Consider the following 27,341-nt stretch of genomic DNA (forward strand, 5'->3'; position numbering starts at 1 on the left):
ATTTTTATTACTTAATGGAGATATAAAATTCTAAAACCAGAACCAGTCGTGAGCTACAACAATGAACAAGAAGGTATGGATTCATTACAGAGTAGCTTCCAAAGGAATAATGAATTGGCTTTCCAGTGTTGGCCATCACCTGGGAGACATCCTGTGTCTTTCTCCCCTAATGACACTAATGTCAACTGTGCGAATGGCTAAACATCCAGAGTCGTGTTTAATTTTCAAAGTGATAGTTCAGGGCCTATAGTGTATCAACTGCTATTATATACCACGCCCAAATTTTTATTCAACTCATTCACAGAATGTGGGTGACACTGGCTAAGCCAGGATTTATCACCCATCCCTAATTGCCCAGATGACAGTTAAGAGTCAACCACATTGCTGTAAGTCTGGAGTCACAAGTCAGCCAGACTAGGTAACAATAGCAGTTTCCTTCTCTAAAGGACTTCAGTGACAACGATCATTATTAGACTCCTACCTTCAACCTGCAATGGCAGGATTTGAACTCAGCTCCCAGAACATTACCTATGTCTCTGGATTAATAGTCTAACGATAAACCAACTAGGGCATCACCAGTCCTGGGCTAATCTCCTTCTCTCCAAAGCAGCAAGGATATATAACAGGGCTGACTCTTTCCAGCCATATTTTCACCAATTACCAGTGTCATATGTTGGTCCATTTAGAATAAAAAGGTAACATTAATCTTCCTCTTTACAATATCTGGCTAATTTGAACAATTATGTGACTAGACATCATGCTTTCTAAGCATGTGATTCCTGAGAATACGAATGTTGGTGCAAATGAAAATGGAAACTCATTGTGATCAATCTGCTGCAGTGATTTATTAAACTTTTCTCGTAGCTAACAAGTCACTTAACCAACATAAATGACCGTACATTACAAATTCAGCTTTAAGTGCAGAATGTTTGTGATGAATGCATCAATAAAAATGAATAAAGTCTCAGTTTCTTCACAAACGCTGACATCCACTCAGGTCTGGAGCTGCAGTACTGACTGGCAGTACTTCAAGTATTGTTATAAAATGATATGAGTGCCATGAAAATCTCAGACACATGTTTTAAAATATGTCTAATTTTATGCTGTAATTTATTTCCAGATTTGTACCTCAGCTCTGTACTTGTCCAAACTTCACTCTGCAAACCTTCCCCCTCCAATTGTTGAAATTTCTATATTATCATCTGACAATGACTTTTTTTATTATTTACTCATGGGACATGGGCATTGCTGGTTGGCCAGCATTTATTGCTTGTCCCCAGTAGCCCTTTAGAAGGTGGTGGTGAGCTGCTTTCTTGAACCACTGCAGAAAAAGAAATTCAGGAATTTACAATAGGATTATTCATTTTTTCCTCGTCAATATACCCACTGACTCCTTGAGTGTTACTACTCATCAATTCTTAATGTGATTTATTTTATTTATTCTTATACAGGATGTGGGATGGGCTAGCATTTATTGCCCATCCCTAATTGACCCAGACAAAGTGATGATCATCCCACAGCTCCCTCTGTAACAGCATTGGTGGGTGTATCTAGACCATGTAGGGTGCAGTGATTCAAGAAGGTAGCTCACTACCACCTTCTCAAGGGCAGATAGTGATTGGCAATAAATGCTGGCCTTGCCAGTGAAATGCAACCCAGCGGGAAAGAAAATGGGAAAAATTAATTACCCAGCCTTTTTGTTCAAATTAGAGAAGATAAAAATTTGCCAAACTGAATTATCTGACAAGACAAATGGTGATGAAATCTGTGTAATTTATAAGTATTTCAATAGAATTTATTTTGGATTTTTGAATTATGAACTCATGGCATATGGGTTTACATCGTGACTAAAAAAGTTCAAAGATTAACATGTAAACAGTTCTGCACCCATGGTGAATTCTTTTAAAATACAGCAGTAGAAACAGACTTCCTGGAGAGATTTTTTTAACATTGGGAGAGTTTACAAGCAAGTAAAGTAAACAACACAATATAACAGGCTTTCAGATAGCTTCTCAAATTGATTTCCTTTGGGCATTTGGAGAAACACCCAGAAATTGAAATAACACCCTTTTAGTTTCAATTTGGGGCAAATGGATAAATCTTGGCTGAAGGTGGATGTATGGAACACTTGTTCCTGAGAAAAGGAGGTAGTTTAGGACTGTTAAATAATAAAAAAAAGGTACCTCAGTGAAAGGAGTTTAGTTTAAAAAGTTTCAGACCAAAAGTGCTTGATTACAAACCTGAAGAAGTTACTTGAAGCTTAGAAACTCTAATCTTAATTGTATGAAGACTATAGGAAGAGGCCATCAGATTCTCAATTGAAGGACTGAAACCACACAGTTTAATAAACTCTATAGATGTTAGAGAATAGAACCCTCTTTAGTGTGAGTATTGTAAAGGAGTGTTTTGGGGATTAATGGAATTGTATTGTACCGTATGTTTCTAAATCTTTAAAATTTTATGTCATAAGTAAATAGTTTGGTTTATTCGATTTTATCTCCATTTATTCTACTTAATAAACTTTTTTTTTATTGTGAAACCCAAATCTACAGTATTGTGTGTTTGTGCCTCAGTGAAAGACGACCTCGTTAAAATAAAAAGATCTGTCAAATCAGATTTCAGTCTGGGATCTGACTTGTCCAGTAAAAACATAGCTGTGATTGTAGCAGAGATAAAAGCAAAGAAGTTGGAAACAGTCAACAAGTTAGGCAGCATCTGAAAGAAACAAAGTAGTGAATTTTCACTCCCAAGAGATCCCAGATGGTCAGGTTTACATTCTGTAGTAAGATAGACAGTTACATAAGTTGGGGCTCCCACAAGGGCTGCCAGGTGTGGTGGTGGGCTGAATGAAAGGCCCACCTTGGTGGTCCAGCGTTTTGTCTGAGCTGTAAACAAAGAGAAAGCAGCCATCTAGCCTCCACCTCTTGTGTCCAGTACACTCCTGCCCCATTGATGCCAACTCATTTTCATCCTTAACCTCATACCAACCTCTCTCTTTCTACCCACCTTCATGGTCCTTTATATACCCAATGCCACCCACTGACCCTCTATCCATTACCCTCTATGACCCCGAAGCTAACTTCAGATTGACTTATACCTACCATTCTCCCCTCCCATCCTCCACCCTTTGCATTTGCAGCTTCCATTTCAACGCACCCTGCATCCACCATGGGTACACTGCTAGAGCCATGGTGAGATGAAACAAAATCAAGTTTTAAATGTATACTGATGACTATATTTTAAACAACAGAATAAAACTGTTGATTAAAAAAATCATCACATTTTAATTCTAATTTAATCCCTTATACAAACAAACATTTGTATTAATTCTGAAGAAAGGTCACTGGATCCAAAACGTTAACTCTGATTTTTCTACACAGATGCTGCCAGATGCTGAAATTTTCCAGCAATTTCAAGTATTCTTTCCGATTTCTAATATTCTCAGTTCTTTTAGTTTTTCATTTGTATTCACACTTCCAAGTCAAAGGCTTTGTAACCATTTGTAGCTGTAAATTAAACTGGGACCTGACAAGTACCCCACTGTAATTATGATAGTTTGTGAAATCAGATAATCAGCACAAATCTTATAATTATAGCTCTTGGGCACATGTCAACATAATGAAATAGCAAGCAGTTTTCTTTTAGTTCCGCAGGTTTTTCCTTTTCTTTAAATTTAAAAGGTCAGCAAATTTAAATGGACTGGCAGGTTGACAGTTCCAATGGGTTTATCTACCATGTGTGTGCACTCATGTCCAGTTCTAACAAACCCAATGTGCACATTACCTATCCCAAAGGGTACTTGGCCTCTCCCAAGGGTATCTTTGGATCTTTACCAAAGATGCCTCTCCAAATGGGTTATTTCACCTCTTCAAAGCATTTTGCCAATTTGAAGCCTTCTGTTAAAAAGTGTTAAGTCCACAAGTTCTGTTTGGCTATCACACTAATAAAAACAGATCTTTCACACTGCAGCTGTCTCTGTGAGCTATGGACATATAATCTACAACACAATTTGTTTCCACCCCAATCCCAGCAAAAATGGTGAGTGCGGAGTTCAAACGTGAAAATGCTGCAACTGGGGCTCATTTTGGCTAAGACAGAGATCCTATCTGGTATTGCAGAAAATCCAGCAGAGAATTAACATATCAGCTCAATGACCATTCATTAGGAGGGCGATAACTCTGATTTGTAATAGATTTTAAGCAATGAGAAAGGGACATTCGAAAAGAAAGGAAAAGATCTGTGAAGATGCTGGAAGACAGGAAAGATTAAATGGCACAAGGATTGGTGGTACAAGGTCAAAAGAAATGTTAATGAAACAAGTGTAGAAGCAAAAAAAAAAGATGTGTCTAGGAAAGCTGTGGATGGCAGAAAACTAAACAGCTGCTGGGGAAAAGCAAGGGTTGAGAGAGAAAAAAAATAAAAATGAGTGTCAGCAGACCCAAGCCCTAAAAAGAAAGGAAATAATTTCATAGATAAAGCAGGAATTTGATGTTGAGTTGAGCTTCATTGAACATTGTCAAGAGATTGTGGACTGAGATATCATGAGGCCAAGGTGGAGAATTAAAATGAAAAAGTGACTTGGGCTATGCTTGTGGACTGAAGAGAGTCATTCTCAAAACAGTCACCCACTTTACAATTGGTGTTCCCAATATGCACTAAACTGTATTGTGAGGAATGATTACATTAAATTCAAATGTAAGAAATACACACAAGTTGCTGTTCCACCTGAAAGGAACGTTTGAAGCCATGGCTGGTGAAGGAAAAAGAAAGAAGTGTTACATCTTCCATGTTTGCATGAAAACTGGTGTGGGAAGGGGACGGAGTATTGGAAATACAAAAATATGTTACTATGGGGAGTCATATGGGTGCTAGTTATGCTTGTCCTTCTGTTTTGTTCCAGTCCTACTCAGGCCCCTCACTCATGAACCAAAAATAAAATGAAAGAACTGCGGATGCTGGAAATCAAAAATAAAAACAGAAATTGCGGGAAAACTCAGCAGGTTTGGCAGCATCTGTGGAGAGAAAGCAGAGTTAGCTTTTCAAGTCCAGTGACCCTTCCTATCTACCATCAGTTCTGACGAAAAGGTTGGGGTGGGGGTTGTGGAAAGTAAACCATAGGTGCGACAGACAAATGAGTGGGTAAAGATCGGCCTGCGAGAATGAATAGTTGCTAAATGCGGATTATTAGTGGCTGACAATGGGTGTGCATGATGATAAGGCCTGGTGTGTGGGGATTGAGGTAAGGACATGGGAGAAGGTGCCTCAAGCCCTCGAATTGTTGAACTCGATATTGAGTCCAAAAGGCTGCAGAGTTCCCAGCTGGAAAATGAGGCGCTATTCTTCCAGCCTGTGTCAAACTTCGTTGGAACACTGCAGTAAGCCCAAGACAGACGTTGGCCAGGGAACAAGATGGTGTGTTAAAGTGGCAGGCAACAGGTAACTCAGGGTCTTTTTTGCAGACAGAACTTTTCCCCAGTGTTGGGGAGACCACATTGTGAGCAGTGAATGCAGTAGACTAGGTTGTGTAAAGTGCAGGTAAAGCACTGCTTCACATGGAAGGGGTGTTAGGGCCTGTGGATATTGAGGAGGGAGGAGGTAAATGGACAAGTGTTACACCTTGTGCCGTTGCAGGGAAAAGGTGCCATAGAAGTGTGGGGATGAATTGGGAGTGGAGGAGGAGTAGATCAGGGTGTCCCAGAGGGAACAGTCCATGAGGGAGGCTGACAAGGGAAGGGAGGGGGATACGTGTCTGGTGGTGGCATCCCACTGGAGGTGGCAGAAATGGCGGCTAATGATCCTCTTGATGTGGATGCTGGTGGGATGGTAAGTAAGGACAAGACGAACCCTATTGCTGTTGTGGGAGGGAAGAGAGGGGTGAGGGCTGAAATCTAGGAGGTGGGTCCAACATGACTAAGGGCCCTGTCAACTACGGTGCTGGAGAATACACGGTTGAGGAAAAAGGTAGACATTTTGGAAGCCCCTTGTCAAAGTTGGCTTTGAACAGATGCAATGGGGATGGAGAAACTGGGAAAATGGAATGGAGCCTTTACAGGAAGCAGAGTGTGAGGATGCATACTCAAAGTAACTGTGGGATTATAGTGGATACTTGTGGCTAGCTTATCCCTGGAAATGGAATCAGAGATGTCGAGGAATGGAAGGGAGGAGTCAGAGATGGACCAGGTGAAGGTCAGAGCAGGGTGAAAATTGGAGGCTAAATTAATGAACTTTTCCAATTCTGGGCAAGAGATGGAAGCAGCATCGATGATGCCATCAATATACCAGAGAAACAGTTGTGGGTGGGGTCTGGAGTAGGACTGAATCAAGGAACATTCCATGTACCCTACAAAGAGACAGGCATAACTGGGGCTTGTGTGGACATCCATGGCCACTCCCTTGACCTGAAGAAAGTGACAGGAGTTAAAAGAGATGGTGTTCAGACTGAGGATGAGCTTGGCCAGGCAGAGGAGGGTGGTGGTAGATGGGGACAGGTCAGGCCGTTTCTTTCCCAGAACTTTCCTTCGTGAATTTCTTTTTGCGCCAACAATGACTGCATTATACCATTTCCTGCTCTCATGAGGTTTTATATTTTTGTCAACTGAAAATGACAATGCGTCCTCGTCTATACTCCCTTTAAATGTTCTTGCCAAAGCACACACCTACACAGCACTGTGTAATGACAGCGGCTTCTGGAACCGGAGGTCAACGAGGTTACATCCTAGTCACTGTACGTGGACCCTCCAAGAAGCCGAGAGAGAGCTGACATTGATCCTAGTCTCCAGCCAGTCGTTGACAGGACATTCGATTACATCTCCGTTCCAATGGGCACGTACGACTTCCACTTTGAGAGAGAGAAGGCTCAGCATTGGCACAGCGGACATTGGGGTTTGCTACTGTCTGCATTGACCGGGTCATTGATTCCATTCAGAAATCAAAATCAAGCCATTGACCAACCATCCAGCCAGATTCCAGAATTAGAAAAGGCTTCCACTCAGTGATGATCTATGACCACAGAAAGTGCTTTCTACAGGAATGTTCCCAGTTCCTGGGCAACTGTCAGTATTTCTTCATTTAAAGAAAGAAAACAGCGAGCCCATGATGCTGCACCTCTTCAGAACAGCATGCAGACTCCTTAGATGGCTGCTGCGAAATCAAGGGTTAGCTGAGTAAAAGGTTGCTCCTGATGCCCGTCTGATATACAGAACTTGGATAGAGAGACACTCCACAGACGGGGCCATCTATTAACAAGTATCTTTACTGATCAGACTATAACGTGATCACCACCAGAGTCTGCTCACCCTGACCTCCATCCGCCAGCAACTTTCATCTCACTTGCGAAAGCCTGATGGAGATCATAAGTAATATCTATTCAAGCATAAATAACTGATCGAAATAAATTTGGCAATGTCACCCATGTGATTCAGACAGTCCAGCAGAAACACTTCACTTTGCCCTCATGTCCAAATCTACTGGGAGTCCCTCTCTGGGAGAGGGTGAAGAGGTGAAGGCCAGTTATTCCATTCTCTCTTGTTGCAATTTGGTGGAGTGCCCATGCCTTTGTCTTGGATGTGCCCATGATGGCTCCTTTATAGGTTGCCATACCCGAATCATTGCAGGGTCCTGTGATCTCGATGCTTCACAGTCAAAGGGACTGAGGAGGCAAGGGATTGTACTTCCTTTATTCTTTCATGGATAATTGTATCACTGGCAAGGTCAGCACTACTTGCCCATTCCGGATGGTCTTCAATTAAGAGTCACCCGCATCATTAAATTGTGTAATGCAAATCCACAACCTCAAAATATGGTCTTCTGGGTTACTGATCCAGTGATATTACCACTCTGCCACTATCTCCACTCTTGAGAGAGAACTATAGGTGCACAGTCTGCTCATCTGTCATGAATGCTGTTGTATACAGAGCTGGAGTTTTGTCACAGTGCTCCTTAACAGCCACTGAATCTTTTCAGAAGTAGAACCATACCCTTCTGACTATTCCTCCACTTGCGCTCTTCATTACCACCTCCATCCAGCCTCTTATTGCCCTGGGTAAATTTCTTTCACCAGATTCTTGGGAACAATGTCTCTCACCTCTCAGCAACTGCTTCAGTTAATGCCCCAAGAGAGGCATTGAGTACCACGAGTTGGCACATAGGTGCCTGCTTATCCCAATGCTGATCTGGTGAACATTTGCAGCATTTTCTGATGTTATTTCAGATTTGTACCACCTACAGTATTTTGTATTTGTTCCAGGTAAAATAGCCCATTAAAATAGAGCTTTAAACGTAAATTTTATTTACAATTTTGCAACTGAAAATGAAGAACGCTTGCCAATAATAATTTAAACCAACTTGCCAATAATAACTTGAATCATTCAGAAAAAAATTCAGGATTGCTTTCAGTTTATTAACCTTCTATCATAAAGTGGAAATACCTCACAATGCCATTTTGAATTGAATAATATTAATAGTTTTGCTACTTCTGACCTACAATTGTGTCAAGAGCTTTATTCTCTCCAATTTGAGTTTATATTTCCTTGAGGAGCCACAACAACCACCATGATAAAAAATAATTTAAGACCTCTACCTTCTAAAAAGAATAAACATCAAATAAATTGTGGCCTCATATTCTCAATAGCTTAGTAAATTTTATTCAGTGTAATTCTAATTCACAATAAAAGGTGCTTTTGGCATTCTATGTTCCTGTGACAGTTCCACTTTCTCAATACCTGTAATTTTACAAATACATATATATAATATATTGAGTAATATTTTCTCTTATGGATACTGCATCTCTATCGCTTTTCCTGTAATTCAGTGGAGCAAACTTTACTGAAATCTCAATGAAAATGCTCCCTAGATTTGCCAAGAACATGAGGAAGACTGATTTGGAAACTATCGAGAAAAGGGGCAAGTCATCACAATGTATGATAAACTTGTGCCTTGTGTGATGTATTTCACAATACATGCTCCTAGAACCATTTTAAAAAATCATAGAATGAAGAATCCCTACAGTGTGAAAGCAGGCCATTCAGCCTATTGAGTCCACACCAACCCTTTGGAGAGCACCCCACCTAGACTCAACCCCATGCCCCCAGTTCTATCTCTGTAACCTTCATTCCCACCTTGCCTACACATCTCTGGATACTATGGGCAATTTAGCATGGTCAACCTACCTAAGTTAACTTGTAACTCTTAAAAGGGGAAGTTCATTGTGGCTGCACCATAGGAACATAAGAATAGCAGTAAGCCATTCATCCCCTCCAACTTGTTCACAATTAAATGAGATCAGGACTGAACTGTGGCCTAACTCCAGACATCTGTCTTTGGCCCATATTGCTTTATACCTTCGCTTAATAAAAAAATTATCCGTCTCTGATTTAAAATTAATAACTGATCTAGCTAGTGTTCCTCTCTCTGCACCAAAAGGCCTAGGTTGAAGACCTAACTTTTCCAGAGGTGTGTTATAATATTTCTGAGCAGGTTGGTTTAAAAAGAAAACTGATCCAGCATTGACTGCCATTTGTGGAAGAGAGTTCCAAATATCTAACACCCTTTGTGCATAGAAGTGCTTCCTAACATCTCTCCTTTATGGTCTGGACCTAATTGTTAGACCATGATCCCTAGTTCTAGAATGCCCAACCAGTAGAAACTGTTTATCTTTATCTACACTGTCATTTCTTGTTAATATCTTGAAGATTCAACCAGATGACCTCTTAATCTTCTGAATTCTAGCGAAAACAGGCCTAATTTGTCTAATTTCTCCATGTAACTTAATCCCTTAAGTCCAGGTATCATTCTTATAAACCTACATTACACTCTCTCTAAGACCAACATATCCTCCCTAAGGTGTGATGCCCAGATCTGCTCACAGCACTCCAAATCGGGTCTAAGCAGGTTTTGTATAACTGCAGCATAACTTCTTTATCCTTGTACTCCAGTCTTCTAGATATAAAGGCCAGCATTCAATTCTAACACAGTGTGGAGCTGGAGGAACATCATATCATCATATCATCTAGAAAGTACACCAATCTATCCTTTCTCAGTCCAAAATGGATAACCTCACTTGCTCATATTGAATTCCATCCACCAGAGTTTTGGCCATTCATTTCATCTATCAATATCTCTTTGCAGATAATAGCATAAAATTACACTGTCTACATTGTTACCAGATATAGGCAGTCATGCAGGAACTGAATCCAATCATGGAATCAATGAAGAATAGCACAACATGGAAGAACATGAAGTCCAAGTCTTTGGATATAGTAATGGAAGTCTTGACGGAGGTAGTAAAGTAGTAGTAAAGATACCTTTTATCTGGAGGGAAGGGGCAGAAGCCCCTACACTCACAGACTTTGAGGATAGTTGGAGCAGCTAGCCATGAAGGTCCATCACAGAAGTCAAGCTTTGAGCACTTGGATGTAGTGCCACAAGGAATCCAATGACCTTAAGTGAACATTCAATGTAAGTGAATGCATATTTAAATGCCATTCACAATGCCATTCACAATGCCATTCACAATGCCAAGCCATACCAGATGCCATACTGCACCAGTAGCCCCAGTTGCTGGTCATGTCAGTCCACATGCATTACTCATCTAGCAGCTACTATTAAATCAAGATTCATATCCAACAATTATATGCTTTACTTTCACCTCACCACTTAGCACTGAAAGCTTTGCATACACATCTCAGTTTGCATTAAGAAAAGACATTTACATACATAACCCTCCTCAAATCCTATTTCCTCCATTTCCTACATCCAATCTTGATCTATACAAGTATGGTCCTCTTACTAATTAGACACACAGCTCAAGAATCTTATCCTTGTGTCTTTTTTTTTTACAGATACCCCAGAGATCAAACCTTGCCAAGCAGTGGAAGGACACAACAAGAGAGTGGTGGTCTAAGTGCTGCAATGTTACATCATTTTATACTCAAAGTCAACAATCAACACAGGTACTGACATAACAGATATCTTAGAGGACAGATTGTAGAGAGGATCTCAAAGTACTAAACCACCAGGCATGAGTGCACTGCAGTCAGGGCAGGGAGCAAGGGCAGCGTAGAAGGCGTGGGAGAGTGTTGTCACGCATGGGTCCTGCTGCAGAGATTGCATCTCACTGATCTCATCTGAAATCTACAGAAGTATACATACACAAAAAGCATTAAAGAAGTCTGACAGCCTGTGCTCAAAGTCAAAGTCAGTGACCCAGAGGAAAACAGACCAAGTTGGCACAGGGTTGCAAACAGTCTGGAGCCAAATGTTTCCAGTACAGAAGCACCAGCTAACTCTATCAGCATATTTGTGGACCCACCTAGGAGGCAGCATCTAGGGGCTGAAATTGCCACTGCCTCATTTCCTTTTTTGGTACAGTAATAACTGTGTCTAAAGTAGGACACCAAACGTTAACTCTGCCTTTCTTCCACAGATGCTGCTAGACCTGCTGAGTTTTTCCAGCAATTTCTATTTTTGTTTGATTTATTGTCACATGTACTGAAGTACAGTTAAAAGCTTTGTTAACAAGCAGTACACACAGATCACAGTAAGCAAGGATGTACGGATCATAAAGATTTAGACAGAGACATACAGGTTACATTGCACAGCATGTGCGCTAGGTGAAATCAGTGTTAGCAAGATCAGCATTATTTGAGGCTACAGAGTCCATTCATCAGTCTAATAATGGCCTGGAAGAAGCTGTTCCTGAAGCTGCTGGTGCGTGTGTTCAGGCTTCTGTATCTTCTGCCTGATGGAAGAAGTTGAATGTGGTCATTACCAGGATGCAAATGTTCTTTGATGATGTTGGCTGCCTTCCTGCAGTAGCGAGCTGTGTAAATGGAGTCCATGGATGGGAGGTTGGCTTCCATGATGGTCTGGGCTGTGCACACCACCCTCTGTAGTTTCTTATGGTCCTGGGCAGAGCAGTTACCATACCAGGCTGTTATGCACCCGGACAGTTTGCTTTCAATGGTGCATCTGTAGAAGTTCGTGAGGGATCTTATGGACATGCCAAATTTCCTGAGCCGCCTGAGAAAGAAGAGGCATTGTTGTGCCTTCCTGACTGTCGCATCCATATGGGAAGTCCAGGACAGGTTGTCGGTTATCGTCACTCCAAGGAACTTGACACTCTCCACCCTCTCAACCTCTGTTCCATTGATGTAGATATGGGCATGTTCTCCTCCTTTTTTTCTGAAGTCAATGATCAGTTCTTTAGTTTTGCTGACATTGAGTGAGAGGCTGTTCTCTTTGCACCACTTCACCAAGCCCTCTATCTCCCGTCTGTATTTTGACTCGTCGTTGTTAGGTATCTGTCCTACTGCAGTGGTTCATCAGCGAACTTGTAGGTATAGTTTGTTTGGAACTTGGCAACACAGTCGTGGGTGTACAGGGAGTACAATAGGGGGCTGAGGATCCACCATTGGGCAGCTTCTGATTTCTACTATCTAGTTTTTTTAAAAAAACTTTGCTTATTTGCTTGTCTCATGAATACTTCTTTCAGCTGTGAACTATGAAACCTCCACCTTATCACACAGAACTTCAACTGGGTTTGAAGCAAGTGACAGGAGCCGAACCAATTAACTTTTCATTGTTCTGAAGAAATTGCAAAAGAACATTCTGAGCACTGACAGGAACACAGTACTATTGGAGGTCATGAGTTTCAGATGAGATTAAATGGATGTCCCACTTTCCTACTTAGATGGATATAAAGGATCCCAGGATACTTTTCGAAGAAGAGCAGGGCAGTTGTTCCAATAGCCTGACTGATGTCTATCCTTCAGTCAATATCACAAACAGATGATTTTGCTCATTACCACATTCATACAGCATGGGGGTTATACAGATGTTAGCCTGTTCGACACAACCAAAGCAGAAGCAGAACCTGAAACATTCACCGTTTCCTCTCCACAGATACTGCCAGACTTGCTGCAAACCTCTAGTATTTCCAGGTTTTATTTCAGATTTCCAGCACTATTTTGCTTTCTATTTGTCCTCCTTCTCCTAGTATTCCAACAGTGCCCTTTGTTGTTGCCTGTTAACTGGTTAGCACAGACTGACTGCCATCTGTGACACATTGGTTTGGTCTACAACAGGGTCTTCCAAAGACAGAATGACACAAAGTGACTCATCAAAACCAATGGCAATCTCCTCCTGCAAGTCATCAACTTTCGACTGACAATACCAGTCACCAGGAGCACTATAAAAGCAGCATCTCTAAGAAATGTATGTGGTTGAATAGCTGACTTTTGTTTGCAATGCAGTATCACTTCAGTTATAAATTTTGCTGGAATGTTTATTTTGTTAAAGTTTTTACTTTTCCATTGTGGCCAAGCAGGTTATACAATGGTCAATGACAAAGGGTAAGAAAGACATTGAACAGTTCAGGTTAGGATTACTGGTATAATTGCTCGATAAGATAGCCACAGTGATCCTGAGCAGAAAGGGCAGGTTCTGTTATGTTTTCCCTTTCTCTTCCTCCTGCTCATATCTGTTCCCCAGTAGCTTGCTGTGTGGCGTTATGACGGAGGCTGGAGGAGTGCACTGTCATTCCAGTCTCACTACTCCACCTGTCATAACAAAACATAAAAACACATTTTGTAATTATCAAGATGACCAATATATCATCTATATTATCTACATCAGGTTTAAAGCAAAAATGATTTCTCTTAAAAACACATTTATTGATTTATTATCAAAACAAAACTTCAATATGCAGCATTTGGCCAGTCAGGAATAGAGATGTAGAAATACTTAATGTACCAAGTATCCCCAAAGAAAAAAAATCACATGCAATCTCTTGCTCTCTCTCTCTCTATCTGTCTCTAAAGAGGAAAAGTAAGCAGGTTTCTTTGCAGAGATTCGCTCTCTGAAAAACAAACTTTGGCCAGTGGGTTATTCCAAGAAGGCAAGAGGACAAATTATACCATGTTGTAGAAAGTAGGGCTCTGATATTCTGATGTGGCTGGTCAAGTAAGTTAATAATCACACATGGTTGTCTCTAAAGTCTTACAGATACATGTGCTCAGGAAATACAATGCTGAGATGTTTTTTCAAAAGAACAAACAATTACTTCCTGGAATCAACATAAGTTACATAAATTCCTCTAAACAATACTACATATAAATATAAAGCATCTCCATAACAAGAGTGAGTGGTAAAGGTTATACATTGGCGGAGGTGTGCAGCATGCAGTAAACTACTAACAGTCATGATAACTGCTCTGCCACAATCAGGAGAGTCTGTCCAGAGTGATTCACATAGGAGAAACATAATTTCAACATGCCGATAATATGTTCTGTCATTTATTATGTGGCAGCATGGTATTCATTGCATGCATAATATGGACCAGTTCACGGGCTATGCACCCAAATTATGAGCTATATACTTGGTAGATACCCCAAGTTACTCAATTTCTGCCTTGTGCTTATTGTTTCCTCTGGTGGCTCAAATGCACCTGACAGTGGACTGTTGCAGAATAAAGGCATCACTAATGTTTTCAGGATACAATAGCCCCGTATTATTTGATACGCGTGGTCACATACCAGCTAGATATTGGAATTCCTTTTGTATAGCTGACACACAGCAGTAGCTGCAAAGTGATGGGTATGCAGTAATTGGCAGCCCGCACCACAGGAAAGTCTGCAATTTTAGCTAAACTTTACACTCACGTTGCCTACTTGTCTCTGGCAAAAGAATCTCTAACTAGAAATCCTCAGCAACAGGGGGCAGCAAGTTGTGAGATGTTAACAGAAGGTCTTGTTCCAGACAGGATAGAGCCAGATACATAAATATTCATTGCCATAGTGACATTAACAGCCTTAGTATTTTGCTCATTGTCCTGCTCTTGTAATTACATACAGTGACAGATTTCAATAACGACATCTCATGTATTGTACTTTATCCAAGTTCTAGTAAGAACATTGCTCCCTGAACACCTTGGGCAGATATGGCTTCCTGGTAAGAGCCCTTCTCCCACCCTCGCCTTGCTTGTGTGGCCTCAGTTCATTCTCCAAGTTATGCTATGTTCCCTACATGAGAAATGGAAACCAGCGCATCCATGTCTGGGAGCAATTGGCTTGGGCAGAAGCCTTGAAGTCAACAAAAACTTCCATAGAATGAGCCACACCGTTCCTTTTGACTTTCATAACTGGAGATATCCATTAAAAAATCCAAACACTAGCAGAATTTTAGTAGCTGTTGCTTACCATTTTAAATAGGAAGTGTGGGGTAGAGAAAGGAGGATTCCATCTTGCTTCAAAACTTGTATTAAGGTTAAGAGAAGGCATTAACTGCAGCATCAAGCTCCAATACCATTAATGACATGTCATCTCAACACTGTACAGTCTTCAATATTATGTTCTGCCTGCTCTGTATACTTCTGGCAGATATTCACTTTGCATGTACTCACACACTCACCAATCTGGCAGTGAGCACAATTCATGTTCCCAAGTGTGTGCGCAAATCATGTATGTCATTCTGGAACTCTAAGTTGACTTGTCATCCCAGATATCAGGCACTAATGACCAACATTTCTCACTGTTCATCTTTTTTGTGTTTAAACTTTGTATTTACAAGTCTATCTACATTAATAGTTAAACCCCAGGGTTAAAGTATTATCCAACTGATGTTACTGCAAACAAAAAAAGTCTACTGTAGTTAATTAAAAAGAAAGGTAATTGAGAATTGACATTTCAACAGTTGACCATTTTAATGGCAGGCCATGCTCATCTAGAAAACAAACTATGGTGGTGCACATCTGATGCAGTAACATTGAAGAAAATTGGACAATCTGCAGTGAACCTGACATTTAATAAATTTGCATCAATTTAAACATCCACTATTTACCAAAAAACAAATTGGTAGAAATCCCAAAGCATGACATGGCTTCATTCAGAAGGAAATAAAGTGGATAGTATCTTCTTTTTAACTAAGTGTGGAGGCGAGTACACCTTCGTGGGAATAGGATGGGTTTTCTTGTGCAATTATTTTCTTCCCGACTCACTGCATGTACATGCACGGCTGAAACACCAATTTTTTAATGAACAGATGGACAGGAAGATCTGACTCTTGTCGAGACCTTCTGAACTCCATATTTAAAAAGCACCTGGAGAGTACAGCACTCATTACAACCCAGGAGCATTGCTCGACCTCTGCTCATCACCTCCAGCCAGCCCTGGAGATGTCAGAAACCAGGCAAAAAAGATATGACATACTTTAGTGAAGCCTCTCTAGAGATTCTCCTAAAGTCTCTTCAGCAGAGAAGTGAACTTTGTTTCCCTTGGGATGACAATAGGAAACCATCCCAACTGATGAAGGCAGCCTGGACAGAGGTGGCTGTAGAGGTCAACACTCATGGGAGGTTCAAGAGAGCCTGACTCCTGTGCTGCAAGAAGATGAATAAAGCAACTGTGCTCCATCCAGGGTATACAACTGTCTACTCAATGCTTTGTGCCCTTACAAGTCTGAGTTGGTACTGCTCTAGTCAGACCACATCTAGAAAATTGAGAGTAGTTTTGGGCCTCATATCTAAGGAAGGATGTGCTGGCATTGAAGGGTGACCAGCAGAGGTTGACAAGAATGGAATGAAGGGCTTGTCATATGAAGAAAGGTTGAGGACTCTGGGTCTGCACTGAATGGAATTTAGAAGGATGAGGGTCAATCTCATTGAAACTCACAGAATATTAAGAGGCCTAGATAGAGTAGATTGGAGAAGATGCTTCCACTGGTATGAGTAACTAAGATACAAGAGCACAGCCTCAGAGTGAAGCGATGACCTTTTAGAACTGAGATGAGGAGGAATTTCTTCAATCAGTGGGTGGTGAATCTGTGGAACTCATTATCACATAAGCTTGTGTAGGTCAAGTTATTGAGTGTATTTAAGATAGAGACAGACAGGTTCCTGATTAGTGAGGGGATCAAAGGTTACTGGGAGAAGGCAGGAGAACATTGCTGAGAAACATATCAGCCATGTTTGAATAGCAGAGTAGACTTGATGAGCTGAATGGCCTATTTGTGCTCCTATATCTTGTGGTCTATGGTCTCATTAGTAGCTTTACTTACACTGTTTAGTAGTGATAGCATCATGGTGTGGGTCTGGGGAGAAGGGGGAAGGATTCTAAATGAGTGAGACACTAAGGAGTATTTCAAGTCAGCTTTTACTGTGAAGAAGGATATGGAAGCTAGAGAACTTGGGGAAATAAATAGTGATATCTTGAAAAGTATCCATATTACAGAAGAGGAGGTGCTGGATGGCTTAAAACGCATAAAGGCGGATAAATCACTGGGATCTGATCAGGTATATCCCACAAATTTGTGGGAAGCTAGGGAAAAGATTGCTGGGCCCCTTGCTGAGGGATTTGTACCATCACTAGCCACAAGTGATGCGATGGAAGACTAGAGGTTGGCTAATGTGGTACCATTATTTAAGAAAGATGGTAAGGAAAAGCCAAAGACCTATAGAGCAATGAGCCCGATGTCAATGGTGAGCAACTTGTTGAGGGGATCATGAGGGACAGGACTTACATGCATTTGGAAAGGCAGGGGCTGACGAGAGAGTTAAAATGGCTTTGTGCATGGAAAAACTTGTCTCACTAACTTGACTGAGATTTTTGAAGAAATGACAAAATGACTGAAGAAGGCACAGAGGTAGATGTTGTCTATACGGACTTCAGCAAAACATTCAGCAAGACGTTCAACAAGGTTCCAAATGGCAGACTGGTTAGCAAAATTAGATCGCATGGAATCCAGTGGAAGTTAACCAATTATATACAAAATTGGCTGGAAGGTAGGAGAGAGAGGATGGTGGTGCAGGATTGTTTTTCAGACTGGAAGGATGTCGCCAGCAATGTGCTGCAAGGATCAGTGCTGGGTCCACTGCTTTTTGTCATTAATATAAATGATCTAGATTTGAATATGGAGGTGTGGTTAGTAAGCTTGCAGAAGACAGCAAAATTGGTGGTGTAGCAGACAGCAAAGAAGGTTATCTCACACTACAGTGGGCTCTTGATCAGGTGGGCCAATGGGCCGAAGAACGACAGATGGAGTTTAATTTAGATAAATGTGTGGTGTTGCATTTTGGTAAGGCAAATCAGGGCAGGACTTATACAGTTAATGGTGGGGCCCTGGGGAGTGTCGCTGAATAAAGGGACCTAGGGATGCAGGTGCATAGTTCCTTGAACGTGGAATTGCAGGTAGACAGGATAGTGAAGAAGGTGTTTGGTACCCTTGCCTTCATTGATCAGTGCATTGAGCAGAGGAGTTGGCATGTCATGTTGTGGCTATACAGGACATTAGTTAGACCATTTTGGAATACTGTGTTCAATTCTTGTCTCCCTGCTATGGAAAGATGTTGTGAAACTTGAAAGGGTTCCAAAAAGATTTACAAGAATGTCACGAGGATGGAGGGTTTCAGCAATAGGGAGAGTTTGAATAGGCTGAGGCCTTTTTCCCTAGAGTACAGGAAGCTGAGGGGTGACCTTATAGAAATTTATAAAATAACGAGGGGCATGAACAGGGTGAATAGCCGAGGTCTTTCTCCCCAGGCAGTGGAGTCCAAAACTAGAGAGCATAAGGTGAGAGAGGGAAGATTTAAAAGGGACCTAAGGGGCAACTTTTTCATGCAGAGTGTGGAGATGTATGAAACAAGCTGCCAAAAGGAAGTGGCGGAGGTAGGTACAACTACAATATTTAAAAGGCATCTGGATGGATACATGTATAAGAAGGGTTTAAGAGGGATACGGGCCAGATGCTGGCAAATGGGACTAGGGCAGTTTAGGACATCTGGTCGGCATGGACGAGTTGGACCAAAGGGTCTGTTTCCGTGCTATTTAACTCTATGATAATGGTTCAGAAGAGTTAGCAAAATTAACAATGAAAGGAAGCTAAATTTCCATAATTAGCGTAACCACTAACCTCAAGTATTCTATCAACCCACACACAATAGTTCTCTACAACTCTACAACTAGTGAGACAAGTTTTTCCATGCACAAAGCCATTTTAACTCTCTAGTCAGCCCCTGCCTTTCCAAATGCATGTAAATCCTATCCCTCATGATCCCCTCCAACAAGTTGCTCACCATTGACATCGGGCTCATTGAGTTTCTCTAAGGATGCAATCAATAGTCAATGTGCAGCTAAAGATTAAAAACAGAATTCCACAGAAAGAGATTTCATACGAGCATTGATGACAAAGCTTTCTGAATATATGTCATGTTTTGTTAGCTCTGTATAATTACGAGATATAAATAGCAAAATTGTCATTCAAGTAAATCAATTTATTCCAACCACATAAGAATGTGTGAGCATTTTACTCAATTGTGCTTTTAGGTGTGAAACATATCTTTTTTATGGATTGAAATATGTAATTTAAAGTCTAGAGATACACAGCTCAGGGAAGCTAAATCACGCAACGGATTTGAGCACTGTCAGTTGTTTGATATGAAATTTCTTTCTGACAGTTGTAGATTTTTTTTTAAATACCATGAAGTGACTGAGTAATCTCAGCCCAATTCTCAGTGATGTTAAACCATTGCATAGAAGAGCTTTCAAGTCAGCAGTCTTGGTGCCAATTTATCATTCACATTCATTAGGACAGGTTCTGCTGAATGTGAAAATTTCAAGCCTCTATAGACTATTTCAATATTTTTCAAACGAAAGACAAAGATATGCGATTATATACCCAGTAGACTTTGCATGTTGAGGTTGTCTTTATTGCTAGCCAATAATAAAGAACAGTGAGTAGACTGCCTCTTGCACAGTGATAAATTGTTTTCAATAAAAGAGTTTACAGCTATGATCTTGCGCTGCTTATAGAATAACTTCAATGACCTGTGACAGATGAGAAGTGTCTACAGTGAAAGCGATAACACAAGTATTTAATGGTCATGTACCCTCTAATGTCACAAGTTACAAACAAAGCTGAACTCTGGATTGTAGGCTACTGTTGACTATCTCCTTTCTCGTTTACTTCTTCAAGACATAGCAGTAGTTTTCCACCATTAGTAATGATGCCTACAACATGAGTAAGGTGGAATGACCCTATTTATATCCCTCATTATCAACAAGAATATGGTAAAATCTGTCTGTGAACATGGCTTTTGAGGGTTGCATGAATTGATGATGGAATATGGCGAAACTCATCCAGTGATAGTTATTTAGTGCTTTATCGTACTGATATGTCTCCAAGCACTTCAAATGAAAATCATCGAATGAAATTTGACACATCACATATTAAAAACGATATTGACACAAATGACTCAGTTTTTGGCCAAAGCGAAAGACTGTAAGGGGCACATAAATGAAGAGAAGTAGTGAAGCTGAGAGTTTTAGGAAATGAATCCCAGAATTTAGGATCAAAGCAGCTGAAGGCTCAGCGGCCAAACATGGAGCAAAGAAATTCTAGCAATGACTGTGCAGAAGTGAGAATGGATACCAGTGCTTGCTTTATTGGGACAGACAGGTGAGAAATACAGGCTGTCATGCAGACAGCATAAATCAATGAAGTATGATGGCGTGGTTAAACATGCTGAATGCCAGAGCAACTCGAAAAAAAAACATGTTACAGTCATAGGCAGTAAGAAAACCATTAGCAACTTTAGTCAGGGTAGGCTCAGAACTCTGACAAGATGGAAATCAGACAGAAGATTTATGAACAGGGAAGATTGGAAGAGATGGAATTGAGCACAGAGTCCACAGCATATTCAAGGACTTTCGACATGAAACACAAGTTAGAAATTGGCTTGCAGTTGGTAAGGATAGAAAGATCAAGTGAATGTTTTCGTTTTAATATAATTAGCCTTACTGTGTAACTATTTTACATGCCCATTCTACTGAACCACTGAGAAATTAATCTTAAATTTAAATGTCAGTGAATGAAGAAACTGATTGGGGAAGACTATGATAGTCTCATGATTAAAGCAGACCACTTACTCCATTGAATTTTTAATCTTCCAACCAGATGCTTTTTCACCAGTTCACCAAGGCTAGGTCATACTTCAAGTGGAAACAAAGGTAGGTGATCTGAAAAATCTAAATTTTCAAACATTCAAAATGCGATGTAGATTTGAACAATATTCCCCCAATGCTCTTTCTCATGTTACTCACATGTAAGCATATTGTCAGTCATTGATACTACTGAAACTGATCATGGAGCTTAAAGGTTCTGCATCGACAACATCTTATTCATTGATCTAATTGAAATCATTAAGAAATCCCTTGAAATCTACTACAATAAAGTTATTGGTTCAAAACTATATTCCAATACAACACAATCTGTTTGCTGCAGAATCAAAAAGATATTATTTCTTATTCTGCTTTATGTCATAATAAGGGGAATATTATGTTCATGCATATTTTTAAGCTCAAATCCATCTAGCCTAGATTAGCTTGAAATGTTAAACGGTTTGTTGTTTCATATCTAGTTCCATATCAGGTATAATTTCTTTGTTTGGTTAACGACACTTCTTTTAAATGCCAAAGTTACTTTCACACCACTGGAGGAACATTTTTCTTGATGCTAATTTTGTACCATTCATATGATAGCTTTATATTTATTATTTGTTCAGTGGACACAGAATTGTTTCAATGCAACATCTGTCACTGTAAAATCATGAAGTCTGCTTAATGGGACAAGGCTACAGCTTATTGCAGAAGCTCAGCTGCAGTATCTTTAATCCAAACAAAACACATTGTAATTACAATTTTCCATAAAAATTGGAAGTTAATTAAGAAAAATGCATCATAAATCCTGTTAGCCAAGTCACATCATCATATATGGTCCATATGTCTATTTGGCTTCACAGGATAATTTAAACAGTAATGAATAAGATTTATACTGAAATAGTGCTGTTAAATAATTTGAATTTTATTTCAAATATATTTTATATTGTTACTACCAGGATTACGATTTGAGCTGCTCTACAGCTAATGTTTTAAAAAATTACTAAATTGGTCATAGTGTTTTGGAACATCCTGAGGTTGGGTAAGGGTCAAGTACAAAATCTTACATTAAATATTAAAACGATATTCAAAATTAAATGAATCCTTCAAAATTGACCTCTTTGAATATTAGATTTTCAAAACTCTTTTTCTCATTATTCTAATGACAACATTAATCCATGAATAGCATCTCCATTAAAATATAGGCAAAGATTTTTTTATAAACTTTCAAACACGAATACTCAGTTAAGTCTCAAGGACAATAAAATCTTTGCTGTCATTTATAATTTAAAGTATTTTCAGATGACAGTTAACTGAATGCAGAAAAAATTCAAATTTAGGATCTCAATCTGTATGTTGTACACAACAAATTTATGAGATATATGTTGCACTGCAACAATGAAATAGATAGCCAATTTAATGATTAATCTCAACAGGATGTTTCCTCAACTCTGAAAATGGGTTGCTTCAAGAAAATATTTGCAACACAAAGAAATATTGATATTTCAGTACCAAATGATACTAGATTTCAATCATGAACAAGTTTTGCAGATTTTCACTCAACAAAAACAGACCAGCACTGTGTAGCCATCCACTCCGCCAGTTTATTACGACACTTAATGATCTTTGATTCGGAGTATCAACAGGTTATTTGTCCATGGGCAACATCATAGCTAGTCTCCTTTGCCATTACCAGTGCTGCCAGACCTGTTGTATAGTTTTGGCTTTGATGGTTTGAACAGGTCAGTTACATGCTATTTATACAAGCCAGCCTCACTATTTGGCAATACACTAGATAGACATTATCTCTTGTCATGATGGAACATACAATCACCCAGATGCGGATGACATAAAAATAATTACTAGATAAAAGTATGCATGAATGGAGACCAAATAAAACAAACTATCAGTTCACCTTCCACCTCTGATTAGATGCTGGGCAGCTCAAAAACGAGGAGAGTAAGGGAATCAGAGGAATTACTGAAAAGCAGTGTGCTTCTTTTTAAGAGACAGAATCTGCATTTTAGATGTCTGTGTACATAAGTGCATTTGTATTAGGTTTATAGGTGCATCATATCAACAAGTTCTAACCCATTACAGCTTTCAAAAGGAATTTCTTCCTGTCATTCCCAACTGTGTATCATTGACTCGGAACTGTGCTCTTTTCCATCCCAGTTTACAGCAATCTTTGCTGAACACAACCTCACCCATAGCATCCACCTCTCACCACCAACTCCACCACACCTGTAAATCATATACATACATTCATACACACTACATATTGTTCTCCTGGCTGTAGTACATACAGAAAAAGTGGGTCATAAACAACCACAACCCATTACTTATTTACATTAGACCAAAATACAAGATTAACCAGCAATCGCAACATCATTATTTTGGTTGGCCATAAGAAAATAATTACACCTGTAGGTTACTTCAGCAATAAAAATCTGAACAAGAATAGTGGATTGCCTGTAAATAAAAGCAGAAAGTGCTGGAAATCCTCAGCACGTCAGGCAGCATGTTAAAGTTATATAATTTTCCAGTTTTGAAGAAAATCTGAAATGTTAACCCTTTCCCCCCCTCCTGGAGATACTGCCAGACCTGCACATTTGTTTTCGGCATTTTCTATTTTTATTTCAGATTCCCAGCATCCTTTGATTTATGTTGAGAATTACATTGCAATTTTAATTAGCTAGTGGTTAATGCATGTTTGTTAACAATAAAGGCAAGTATTTAGGAAATGCAGCTATACAACTGTTAATGCCAAGTTTGTGTTAACTCTTTCTATGATGATGCCTTTTTTGCCCTATTTACTAGCTTTCCAAATAATTACCATGCTCTTTTTAAGTTATTTGTGGAATGTTGACAAAATTACAATGACATTTGGCTCAGATGTTAAACTGTTTTCCTTTTTTTTATATAAACTATCATTCCACGAAAGTGAGGAATGCTTCCAGAGTTCTGAAACAAATTGGCTCCGACTTGGAAAGCTTTCAGTTCAATAAATTCCAGAAAGCTAGAGAAATGATCCCACTTCACCTGTAATTTTACCCTCATAATAAAGTCAGTCAACAAAAACTAACATTATATTTCTAAATGACTGTATTAAGATGACGGCATTGTAAGAACCTTTAGAAGCATCTTAAACTCCAAATTATGACATAAACAGAAACACAAGGCGCTTTACGGATAGTCACAGGGCAATTGTGGTCGCATCTCATTCGAAATTTGAGTCAGTGACAGATGCAAATAAAATATGTGACAATTTTCGACATTTTTCTGGGAGAATTTCAACTTCCTCATCATCAATCGCACTGACACTGGCAATGAAGAACACTTGCACGACTGAATCAGTTACCATATAACTCTGAGTAAACCAGCTCCGGAATTCAGCCGAGTTGTGTGGACTTTGTTTTCGTGAGTGCCAAACTCATTAATTTCAAATTCCACTTCCTGCGCCCCATTCAGAACTCCCAAAAACGGAGTCGACAGATTAAAAAGGCAGGACCGAGGCGCCGGAAATGAACTAGTGTTTTGTTTAAATTGATACTGGAGTATCTAAATTGGCTATTTCCATTGTAAGAGAAATACTTGTTTCTCTCTCTCCCACACACGCACGTTCACTTTCTTTTCGACTTTCCAAAGGCAACATTGTTGCAATTTATACTTCACACATAACTTCTCACATTCACGTCGCGTGTATATTGTCAGGAATATATAAATGTTACCAAGGAATCTTTCAGCGCGTTCAGGCCGCAATAAAATCTACCGTGGATGGCCGTTTGCACCTTTTCATTCGAAATGGAAATTGCTCAACTGACACAGTCGAAATTGATATTTTAATTCAAGGTTTGAAAATGTGTACGGAAATTACTTGGACAACTCAGACGGACAATTTGAAAAACACAATTACATCTGCAGCAGCAAAATAACTCGTAGCAGCACAGGGGTGCTTGGAAATGTAAACTAATTGATCTGCAAAAGTAAGTTTACTATTCAGGCATAATCTGACTCAATAGACAGATATGCAGCGAGGCGGCCGTTCTAATTAACTCAATGAATGTTCCACCAGCTTTTCTGGACTATCAGAAATCTATTCCTGCGCTTCAGCTATACATTTACATGTACTGCCTGCACCAATTACTTCACGTCACGTCTGTTCACACATCAAAGCAGTACCGAAAGCCAAAGTGCCTTATCTATATCAAGAAAAAAGATCAGTTTCAACTTGCAAAGAATAAAAATTAATTTCGGTGACTGCATGTTCCACCCCCCGCCCCCAAACGGCACAATTTACACAATCAGATGTTGCAACTGTAACAATGCTAAGCAAAAAAAAAGTTTATCACACATAATTAACAGGAAAGAATAATATATTAAATTTACCAGTGATTCACTCCCATTCTTGCACAGGGGACCTCTAAAAACTCCTTTAATGTTTCTAAAATGCCCATTGCTGAGATGCGTTGAGCTGATCACAAGGTAATAGCACGCCATACGGTAATGTATCTCCCATATGTACAGAGGGTTAACATAAGCAGGGGGAATTCAGCAGCCGTACAGCAAAGTGAAAGCAGGAACCCGATCAGGCAACACCTAGACACTGTTTTACTTCGGCGTCGGCAGGCAGAGACATAACACCAACAGACGATCCATCGGCCCCGATGATTAAATGACGAGACTGCAAATCCATGCACTTCCCAAAACGCAGACCACGTGAAAATCTAATCCTCCGTCTCGGGCAAGACAGGAAAATCCACACTGTCTGACAGATGCAGCAGATCACCACTGGTTTACATAGTCAAACCGACAAAAGAGCTTGCTGTGAGCAGTCCGTGATAACCAAGTCCCTGTTACACACCACCACCAGTTTTCGATGGCTTCAGTCAAACTGCAGCCTGCCTTCAAAAGCCAGGTACAGGAACAAATAGACTGCAAACCCAGAAACTGTCACACACAAGGCATTTACAGGAAAAGACTGTAAGCAGAGTTCCACAGATGACAGCTCCCAATCAACAGCACTCAGCCTGAAGTGACTGCAACCATTTCGAACTCTTCCAGCTTTTGTTTATTCCCAAGACTTTTAGTTTTCTCCCTTTCGTCTGTTCCTCGCTTCCATTTCCTCTGCCTGAATTTGCTTGCTTATTTTCTGCCCACTTTCCCTTTGACACCTTTCTTATTCTTTTCTGGCTCGATATCAAGCTGCAGTAATAGCAGTAGCAGCAACCCCCAGCTGACTGCGAGAATGATCAATCCAATTCCAAATAGGGTATAAAGAGGAGGAAACAGAGAACAATCACTATCGTCTTACTGCCATTCTCCTCAGTAACATGCATTTAACTGAATTGTTTCATTTGCTGTAAACAGTGCCACTAGGGAGCAGGCTGGACCAAAGCAGCTTCACATTGTTGAGATGAATCCGGGGAAAAGAGAAATCTCAGTTATTTTATTCGGAAATGTAATTAATGAAACACCAACAAAACTGCAGTTTAGTATAAGGAGATGAGCTAAACAAGCTGTTGTTGTTTACACTGCCAAAATGTCATGTTAATTATGAAGTGTGTAATGTTTAACCACTGAAGAACAGTAAACATAGGGAACCCTTTGATTGAATGAAGGAACTCAACAATGTACAAGTCACTTCTGTCAAACTCCTTTCAAGCTTATAACACTAATTATTTTCCATCCTGTCAAATCCCTGTATGTGTATCAAACTCTTATAGTAGTTCTTACTTACATGCACAGTTACGATGCATTGATTAATAACAATATTAACATTCTAGATATGGAAATGATATAGATCAAAAGACTTACAATCATCATCTCTATGCAGTGGCACTGAAAGGAACGTTCTGTTCATTACATAAATCTACTGTCATTTCACAAATGTCCTATATTGATGTAATGCACAGGATCTATTCACACTTTGGTATTTTGTTTGAGTAAAGCTTCTGTTAAGTAGTTGGATATGGATTTCTGGCTTACATTTGATAGCATGATTGTTGAGCTGCCCAGAAAATGCAAAAGTATTGACTAAAATAAAATGCACAATGCTGTTTCATATTTTTAATTCTTACAATTTGCAAAGGAAATGGTTAAACAATAAAGCTCAATAACAAATTATTTGCATCATCTGCATGCTAGGAATATCAGCCCTCAAAGAAATTTCAGCATTAATGGCAAAACAAAACAAATTCAAATAGATCACCAAACACTGGAGTCATGACCTCAGTAACAGTCTTCACAATTATCACACACAAATTTGCTGATCATTAGTCTATTACACGTTCACCCACAAGAGGGAACATTTGCACAAGACTGGCAGCTTCTTAAAGAGACTTCAGTTCTGAAGAATAGTCTTTGCACTCAAAATTTTAACTCTGTTTCTCTTCTACAGCTGCTGCCAGATCTACT

The 27,341-nt window shown here is 39.8% G+C and overlaps 1 protein-coding gene across 1 annotated transcript in view; it reads right to left on the bottom strand.

Annotated features, from left to right (window-relative positions):
* LOC109927915 (G patch domain-containing protein 8) overlaps nucleotides 1–25,578 on the bottom strand; it is a 552,115-nt gene extending 526,537 nt beyond the window's left edge. Inside the window, exon 1 of the mRNA XM_048607894.1 lies at nucleotides 25,314–25,578. Within this exon, the coding sequence (XP_048463851.1) occupies nucleotides 25,314–25,424 (111 nt within the window). The 5' untranslated portion in view covers nucleotides 25,425–25,578. The remainder of the gene's footprint in view (nucleotides 1–25,313) is intronic.
* Nucleotides 25,579–27,341: the final 1,763 nt, after the last annotated feature.

The sequence above is a fragment of the Rhincodon typus genome, chromosome 2, assembly GCF_021869965.1.
Source record: "Rhincodon typus isolate 14 chromosome 2, sRhiTyp1.1, whole genome shotgun sequence".
In the NCBI taxonomy this organism is placed as follows: Eukaryota; Metazoa; Chordata; class Chondrichthyes; order Orectolobiformes; family Rhincodontidae; genus Rhincodon; species Rhincodon typus.